The 9616-nt window shown below is 41.4% G+C and overlaps 1 protein-coding gene across 4 annotated transcripts; it reads right to left on the reverse strand.

Moving 5' to 3' along the window:
* Positions 1-1476: 1476 nt before the first annotated feature.
* Positions 1477-6576, reverse strand: LOC133900350 (probable protein phosphatase 2C 73). Of its 4 annotated transcripts, none has more exons than XM_062341449.1 (7): positions 6157-6575; positions 4696-5425; positions 4293-4487; positions 3151-3489; positions 2515-2955; positions 1814-2223; positions 1477-1705 (listed from the first exon to the last, which is right to left on the reverse strand). In XM_062341449.1, exons 2-6 carry the CDS (start codon positions 4834-4836, stop codon positions 1816-1818), a joined length of 1524 nt encoding a protein of 507 aa, XP_062197433.1. In that variant the 5' UTR covers positions 4837-5425; positions 6157-6575; the 3' UTR covers positions 1477-1705; positions 1814-1815. The 4 variants fall into 4 exon arrangements, with proteins under 4 accessions (XP_062197433.1, XP_062197434.1, XP_062197432.1 ...); XM_062341450.1 differs by having other exon boundaries at positions 1477-2223; positions 2515-2738; positions 2838-2955; positions 6157-6564; XM_062341448.1 differs by having other exon boundaries at positions 1477-2223; positions 6157-6576.
* Between the last annotated feature and the right edge of the window lie 3040 nt (positions 6577-9616).

Genomic DNA, 9616 nt, shown 5'->3' on the forward strand with positions numbered 1-9616 from the left:
TTGGATTCGGTTGGATTCCACGGCGTTTCGGTTGGGATTTGGATTCGGCGACGGCGCACGCGCGAGCTCGAAACAGAATCGACTGATGCGGCACGATGAAGAAGGTGACACTGACTGGTGGGCCCGGCGAGACAGCGTCATAGTGTCTCTTTGAATCGTAAGAAATTTTAAAAGTTTTGAAAAAAAATACAAATTTTTCAGTACGAATAGGAAAAAACTCACATCCAAAGGTGACTTAAAACTGCTCAACACCACTCACTTAAAACCCAACTTCAAATATCATACTATTCAAACATCATATGCATGCACACGCAAATGCGCTAAACATTCCTAAATGGTAAAGTGAATCTCTAATTGGAGATCTCCAGTATGGCAATAGCCAAGGCGACGAGGGTCTGGTGAGGCGATGACTTCTCTAAGCGAGGAAGTCGTCGGGGTGTCACATCGAGGTCACTAACAACTGACAACAGCCAAGGCATGAGATCTCGAGTGGTGCAAGATTCACAAACTGGGAGCTTGGGAACACAGGTGGAAACTTGGAAGAGGTCGATGGGAATGTGGACTATTTGGGTGGGCCGGCTGATGTTGTTGGGCCTTGGCTTGTCAAGCTCGTGAGCGGCTTGCGAGCTAGCTCGAGATGGTTCGTTAACTAAAATAAGTTAAAATGTTGGCTCAGCTCGCTATAAAAATACAATAAGCTAAGCCGAGCCGAGCTAGCTTACAAGCTTTGAACTTTTCATCCACCCTGGAAGAGTGAATGATGCATGGGAAGGCTTGTTTCATTGAGCTATTTTTAGCTAGTAGTAGTGAGGCATGCGTCTTGGGCCACATATGCACTTTGACTTGAGTATTGCTTCCTTATCGACGGTAGCACATTTATCTCGTCGCGCTACCACCTCCCACAATGATGGTGGTGACTAGCTAGAGCTGGGGACAAGGTTCAGGGAGGCAACATGCCGGTGATGGCAGGGAGGTATAGGGGTGGTAAGGCTGCAATGGCGCTACCACACACGAGTATGCAGGATGATGGTAGGTGTACTAATAGGTAGAGTATGGACGAAATTTCTTTCAATGTTAGATGATATATCCGTTGACAGTGAGGTGTTTATGATGACTTCACCAATCTTAAATCTTCGCATCTCCTGTTTTCAGTAGATGCTACATGAGTGCGTGCATATGATGGTGTGAATGTATGCATATGTCCATTAGTTATACTGATATTGAAAAAAAAAATAGGGATTAAAACATCAACGGCCATCAAACTATATACTATAAGGGAGGTGCAACAAACAGCGAAGAAAGCCGTGGGGAGGTATATAGATCAGCTTGAAGGGGTGGTGGTCAACGGGGCGAAGAGTATGGGAGGGCCGCTGGGAGGAGGTAGTATGCTGTAGTAGCGCGTTAGCGGCTGGCTTCAAGATGTAGTATTAATCACTGTTAACTACTTTTGCTTTATGACCGTAGTTTTACAAAGGATTAATGAATAATTGAAGCCCACAGTTGAATCAATTCCAAGTATTATTCATGTTCACATGATATCAGAAAATCTCATCAGCAACAACGCTACAACAAATGCCACCCCATGAAACAAGCAATCATGCTGTTGTGGCAAGTAGTACATGACAATTAAGCGAGCAGAATTACTGTCCTATTCAGCGATGCTACTCCAGTCTCCAGTCCAGTCCTCCTCATCCATCTCAACAACCTGAATGCGACGTACAACTGTGTCAACCAAGTCCTAAGTCTATTTTCGGACATTCCAAGCTTGCAGCCATGCATGAATTTACGTGTAGCGACCAACAAAACGACTCACATTCAATCCTGGTCGTCTCCGTCGTCGTCCAGCGACGCCGACCGCCTCCGCCAGCTCAACACCCGGCCGATCCGCGGCAGCCTGACCACCGAGTTCACCCGAGCCACTCCCTCCAGAGCTCTCCACACCGTCCCCTCCTCCGTCGCCTCGCCGCCGCTCAGAAACTTGCGGAAGCTCCCCGTGAACGACACGGCCTCAGGCGGCCTCACGTCTGCTGGTGCTGGCCCTGGGAGGCTCTCCTCCCGGTTCAAAAAGAGGCAGACGGCGGCGCAGTCGTCGACCATGGACGTCGGGTACTTGCGCCGCCATGCTCGGACCGCCCGGTCAATCAGCTGCTTGGCGGCCTTGGAATGGTCGGTGGCCGATGACACGATCTTGACCACCTCCTTGTTGGACAGAACGTCCCAAATCTACAAACATATTTTGACAAGCATTTATTGCTCATGTTAGTTTAGTTATGTCCTCTAATCTTTTGTCTACTGTCTAATCAAATCAATTCAAAACAATCATGATCAAATAGGTGACAAAGATTTGTCATTTTCGGTAGCCGGTTGCTTTTGTTATTCTAATCATAAAGGCCTTTATCCTATTTCGTACTCAGTTAAGTTGGACTAGCACTGAAAGTGGAAACCTTTCTTTTTATAAAATAAAGAAGGCACTGATAAACGTCCTGTCAAGTGAATGAATTCTTGTTTTCTTACCCCATCAGTAGCAAGCACCAAGAACTCATCTTTTTCAGACAATTTCCTGTAGTAAACATCAGGTGTACAAATAAGGCCATGATTCTTCAGGCAGAAGTCCCCAAAGGCCCTTGCCATGGCGAGGCCCGGCGCATCCTGGTCTGGCAACCACAGCCTAGGCACGTCTGGTTCGTCGTCCATGGCGAAAACTCGTCCTTTACAATTCAGAATCCTTGCGAGTTCGCCTATCGCAAGTGCACAACAATACAAAATGCAATCAAGAAGTGTATAAAACTGTAAATGCATGTCAAGAACTGTGAAATGTGAAAAGTTCAGAAGCTTACTTGGAAGATCCGGTTTCAAGTCAGTGGTGAGTTGGACTGGAATCAGACGGTCCTTGCTGTCTCGGGTGCAAACAACAGCACGAGAATCGCCCAAATTGGCAATGAGAAGGTGGTCACCCTATGCACAAGATGGATAATTGGAAGACAGAATAAGTCAGACTTATGTTTCAGCTATGTTGCTTTAAGCTGTACTTTTCAGCACTGATATCTATAATTGAAATAGGATATGCAGTTCAACTAATTCAGCTCATACCATTGAGATTTTTAGTTCCAAATCAGAATACATTGCTTGAAACAATAATAGTATTAGTACCTGCCTAACAACAGTGACTGCAGTTGTGCCACTACAAATGCAGTCAATTCCAGAGTGTTGCCTGAGCTCTTCATCCACATCCTCAAATGCCTTCAGAAATATGTTCTTCCATGTGGTCAACAATTGATTTTCATCGCTTGTATCGCTCGATGAAGTGCTATTTGACTTGTCAAAGGAGTCCAAATTTGTATTGATTGAGGGATCTTCTTCAGTTTTCAGCTTCAAAGAGGATAGTTTTGTCGGAAGGACGTCGCGGACATGGCGAGCGACTTCACGGCCTCGGGGGCCATGCCCATCAAATACCCCGCAGAAGATCTGGCCTTTGTGGCCAGCAAAGTCCTAAGCATCTTGACACAGGTGTAGCGCATCAAGATTAAGCAAAATTGTGAAGATATTGAGGAAAGATTTAATGTACTTGCATTAGATATGTTAAGCTAGATATGGATGTTTCCCACAATTTTCAATATTCCTACACAGGATCGGATGTGCCTCAGGATCATATACAGTTCAGGATTTTGGACATGGTGGGCAACGAAGATGGTGAGGTACATAAATTCAGGTTGCAAGAACTTCAATTTCCTCCCCCCCCCACCCCCCCAACATTTTAGATTGCAATATTTCATTTTTCAGCGAAGCAGAGGTAGATCCATTGCACTTTGCTGAAATTAAGTTCCAAATGCAACTTGTGCTGGGTAAACAAACTTGCAACAATACTGTGAACAGCTTGCGTAATCCCAAAAAAAGAAAAATGTGAAGATACATACAGGCAGCCAAGACATAATTGCATAGGAGAAGATAGTATCAAACTACCATGTAGATTTGATGCTTTTAGGACAGTGGTGGCAAATAAAGATACTAAAGTACATATAGGTGTTAGAAAATTCAGGTGTGTTTGAGGCTGCAGAGTTCCAGTTGCAGCATAGTAGAGATGGATCCGTTGCATCCTGGTCAAATTAAGTAGTGAATGCTACTTGCAGTGGGTGAACAGAATTCCCAAAGAGTAGCATGACCAGGTTGTGTAGTGCCAAGATGAGAGGATGCATACAAGCAGGAACCGGCCGAACAATTTCTCTAATCGACGGAGAAAATCAATGAAGCAAGAGTTAGCAACTCCACGGTGCAGAGAGAAAGAGAGAGGTCACCTGGCAGACGGTCATGGCATCCTGATTGGCACCCTTCCACCCCTGCTTGGTGTGCATGGAGACCCCAGCATCGTTCCAGAGGTGGTGGTGGAACAAGTCATCCTGCATCCATGGGAAGCCCTCCTCATCGTCGAGCTCCCCTGCTGCTGCCTTGCTGCAGCAGATCCCCATTGCTCCGAGAGAGAGCTCCTGCAGCTGCAATCAATGGGCATCTGGGAGTTTAATCTATCATTCACCTCCAGTCCAGAGTGAGTGAGGTAGGGTACCCACCCGACGGCCGCCATTAATGTGGACGGGTATGACGACCGTCATGGTGGCTCTAGCTAGGTCCAGGACGGACGGAGCATACAATGAGCTCACAGTCACAGCTCAGAAATGGACGGACGGTGACAGAGAGGATTACCCTGAGCTCAACGGCGAGGGCGGAGTGATACAACTGTACGTACGCGCAGAGGAGAGGACAAACAGCGAGCGCTAGTAGTAATGGTTGAAGAAAGGGACGGACAGTACGGTTGGGTTGGGTGCAGCCATGGAATGCATGCATTTACTCTTCAGTAGTGGAGTGTAGCATCCGCCTTGGTCGGCAACTGTCATGTCTGTTGGCGCCAACGTGATGCCTGCGCCCCATGTCGCTTCGTAGTTCCAACGCACCAGCATCACTTCCTCTTCAATGGCACTTCATGATTGCCTTGCCTGCAAACCCGTCTCACTACTTGAGATTGCAGAGTTGCCTTCACTCCCTACCTGTCCGTCTCTCAACTTGAATTCTCTCTTCTGCGTGTCATCAGTTCCATTCAACATTCACTCGCACTTCACCAAAAAAAAGAAAAAAACTGATGGGCCGCCAGTGCCAACAGCTACGAGATTTAAGCATTTGGCGGGCTCAACGAATGCTTTGCCTTGCCGGGCATTGCAGCACACCCCTCTATTCTGCATCAGACTTGCTATTTCTATCCATCCAGATCTGGACTATGACTTCATTTTTTCTCAAGAAATTGCAGACAAGACCCCCACTGGGCCAGGCAGAGATATCCAGTATAGTTCCAACTACGATCCTGGATCCCAAACAGATACAAGCCACTTCAATCCAGCATTCCAAAACACTACTGAACACCAGGGGCATGGAATAAGCACTGCAAGGCATATCACACAAATTAAACTCCAAGGCCCAAAATGATATCTTTACTATCAATCCCTTTCATCCAACTATAGGCTGTACAATACATGAAGATTATGTTCGATGAAATGAAATATAAGAAATCAAGCACGATAGGATCGAACACGAGACATGATTTTTTACGTGAAAAACTCTTGCCGGAAAAAACCATATGCACCAATCGACGATCTTCACTATATCAAGGATGTGTACAATATAGAGAATTACAATAAATGTCTCAACTCTCCTGGCAGCTTACAAGATTTATTTATAAGGATAGACATATACGACTCGAGTCTAATACGTATTGTTCTGAAACATGGATCGAAAACGTCCCTTGTATGGCCCAACAAGAATTCAGATCACAATCCAACACTCCGCCTTAAGACGAATTCCATCTTGTAACAAATAAAGAATCATCAATGAACTCACTTCAATAATAAATATCACCGACGCCAAAAGTCTCTAGGACTCAAACTATAACACCAAAAACTAAATTTGTCATCGTATCAGCAGGATTATCATAAGTGCTTATCTTGCATATTTTAATATCACCTTGAGCAGTGACATCTCGAATATAATGATACCTCACATCAATGTGTTTTGTTCTTTCATGAAACATCTTATCCTTTGTAAGGCAAATAGCACTCGAACTATCACAGAAAATATTAATACAAGAATTATCTCCACAAATCTCAGTGTACAAACCTCTCAGCCAAACAGCTTCTTTGCATGCTTCAGAAATAGCCATATATTCAGCTTCAGTAGTTGATAAAATAACAATGGCCTACAAATATGCTTTCCAATTAACAGCACAACCATCAATAGTGAAAATATAACCTATGAGAAATCTCCTCTTCTCCAAATCACCAGCATAATCTGAGTCAACATAACCAAGAAGTCCATCTCCAGATTTTCCAAACTGCAAATTAGCATTAGAAGAACCACGCAAATATATGAAAATCCACTGAACAGATTTCTAATGTTCTTTGCTAGGATTAGCCATGAATCTACTAACAACACTTAGTGCATGAGATAAATCAGGACGAGAATAAACCATAGCATACATAAGTGAACCAACTGCACTTGAATATGAAATTCTAGACATATACTCAACATCATAATCTGACTCAGGACATAACGCTGAAGATAATTTGAAATGTGCAGCTAACGGAGTATTCACTGGTTTTGCATCATGCATATTAAAACGACGAAGGACCTTCTCAATATAGCCTTGTTGATTAAGATATAACTTGTCAACTTTCCTATCTCTAATGATCTTCATGCTAAGAACTTTCTTTGCTGCACCTAAATCCTTCATCTCAAATTCACTACTCAATTGTGATTTCAATTTGGCTATTTCTGATTTATCCGTTGCAGCAATCAACATATCGTCGATATAGAGAAGCAAATAAATAGATGAACCATTAACAGTCTTCAAATAGACACAACTGTCATAATCAAAACGCTTAAAACTATTAGAGAGCATAAAGGAGTCAAACCTCTTATACCACTGTCTTGGGGAGTGCTTCAAATTATAAAGAGATTTCTTTAATTTACAGACAAGTTCTTTTTTTCCAGGAATAACAAAACCATCGGGTTGATCCATATAAATATCTTCATCTAACTCCCTATATAAAAATACAGTTTTAACATCTAATCGCTTAAGTTCATAATCACGTATAGCAATTATATTGAGTAAAGTACGAATAAAACTATGTTTCACAACAGGGAAGAAGGCATCATTATAATCATAGCTGGAATTTGGCTATAGCCTTTAGCAACCAACATTGCTTTATACCTTGCTATTTCATTAGGAGAAATATCATCTTTTCTTTTGAAAATTCACTTGCAACGAACAAGCTTCTTTTCTTTTGGCAATTTAACTAAATCCCAAGTACCATTCTTTAAGTGACTCCATTTCATCTTGTATTGCAGTCATCTAATTATTACAATCAGAAGAAATAATAGCCTTATTATAATTAAAAGGTTCTGCATTACCTTCAATTTCTTATGTACAACTCAAAGCATAGACAACAATATTACACTCCTTAATTAACCTCTTAGGTGGATTAATTTGTCTTCTATGCCTGTCAACTGCAATAGAATATTGTGTATGCTGCACAACGGGAGAACAAGGTGGAACATTAGATGAATCATGGTCAATAAATAATTTTTCAGCAATAGATGCATCTTGGACAACAACATCTGGTGTACTTTCTACATTAATAAAATGCTCCGCCTGCACACTAGAACTCTACTGACTCTGAACAGGAGCATTAGGCAACATAGCAGATTCATTAAAGACAATATTCCTGCTAATCACCACCTTTTGTGTTGAAAAAATTCACAATTTATAACCTTTAACACCAGATTTATAACCAAGAAAGATGCACTTAATAGCTCTAGGCTCCAATTTACTATTATCAACGTGAGCATAAGTAGGACAACCAAAAACTTTCAATTCTGAATAATCAGCTGGAGAACCAGACCATACCTCAATTGGAGTTTTCTTATCAATGATAATGTTTGGTGATCGATTAATAAGATAGAAAGCAGTGGAAACGGTTTCAGCCCAAAAACGTTATGCATACCTGTATTAGACAACATGCAACGAGCTCTCGAGATGATAGTTCTTTTCATATGCTCAGCTACACCGTTTTGTTGTGAAGTATCAGGAATAGTATAGTGCCTCACAATACCTTCAGACTTACAATATGAATCAAATTCATCAGAACAAAATTCCATCCCATTATCAGTGCGAAGTTTCTTTAACTTCTTTTCAGTTTACCTTTCAACCATAACCTTCCACTCTTTAAATGCTTCTGATTTATACTTCAAGAAATAAGGCCAAACACTCATAGAGTAATAATCAATAATAGTTAACATATAACGAGAACCACCTAGCGAAGGCCTACGAGATGTTCCCTATAAATCAGAATGCATATAATCAAGAATACTTTCTGTTGTATGAACCGAAGTGTTGAATTTCACCCTTTTATGCTTGCAAAAAATACAATGCTCACAAAATTTCAGCTTACCGATGCTATGTCCATCAAGAAGGCCTCTCTTGTTCAATTCTGCCAAACCAAGTTCACTCATATGCACAAGACGCATATGTCATAGATTAGTAGCATCAGAATCTGATAATGAATGTGAATTTACAGCGGCATCACCTATGATTGTAGTACCTCAGAGATGATATAAATTGGCAGACTTTAAATCACCTTTCATTATAATAAGGGAACTTTTTTTCACCTTTAAAATACCATCCTCACCTGACCAATCATACCCTTTATTATCAAGAGTACTCAAAGATATAAGATTCCTTTTCATACTTAGAACGTGTTTCACATTTGTCAATGTTCTAACAATGTCATCATACATGTTTATCATAATTGATCCAACTCCAACAATTGGACGTGGGTTGTCATCACTCATCCTAACAAAACCAGTATCTTGAACAGAATTATAAGTGGTGAACCCATCTCTATGTATGCATATATGGAAAGACGCAACAGAGTCAATAATCCATTCATCTCCACTACTAGCACATCCAGCAAAAGCAACGAGAGTCTCTCCATCAGAACTATTATCGGAAGTAGCAACAGAAACTTTACATTCTTCATTAGATTTATCTTTCCTCTTTTCTTTATTCTTCAACTTGTAACATTCAGATATATCATGATTATTTTTTTTGTAATACCTGCAGAATTTTTTCTTGTCTCTGGACTTCGAACAAACCCTGTAACTGTTTAAACTTCTACCTCTTTGGCTATTTGCGAATTTTTTTCCTTTGCCCTGCCACACACAATCAAAACTTCTCCATTAGAAGTCAAGCCATCAGTAGACACCATCTGTTTCATATTTTCCTTGGCATACAAGGCTTCATAGACTTCTTTCAAAGTCAGTGTATCATGACTATATAATATGGTATCTCTGAAGTTTACAAATTGGACAATGAGCATAAAAGAATAAGACTCAAGTCCTCATCATCATATTTTACCTCCACCGATTGTAGGTCAGCAATGATCTCCTTAAAGACCGAAAGATGATTCAACACAAAACCACCCTCTTATAATTTGTGCTTGAACAGCTTTATCTTCATATGTATTTTGCTGGTTAGATCCTTTGATATGCATATTGATTCCAGCTTTAACCATAGAGC

The sequence above is a fragment of the Phragmites australis genome, chromosome 19 (genome assembly GCF_958298935.1).
Source record: "Phragmites australis chromosome 19, lpPhrAust1.1, whole genome shotgun sequence".
In the NCBI taxonomy this organism is placed as follows: Eukaryota; Viridiplantae; Streptophyta; class Magnoliopsida; order Poales; family Poaceae; genus Phragmites; species Phragmites australis.

Bases quoted from the DNA above. Each gene is read 5' to 3' on its own strand.
- LOC133900350 (XM_062341448.1), bottom strand. From the start codon at position 4,836: ATGCATGCATTCCATGGCTGCACCCAACCCAACCGTACTGTCCGTCCC. The intron at 2,956-3,150 runs GTACTAATACTA...TCTTGTGCATAG, and splicing joins CAGTCACTGTTGTTAGGCAG to GGTGACCACCTTCTCATTGC. The intron at 2,224-2,514 runs GTAAGAAAACAA...ATATGTTTGTAG, and splicing joins TGGTGCTTGCTACTGATGGG to ATTTGGGACGTTCTGTCCAA.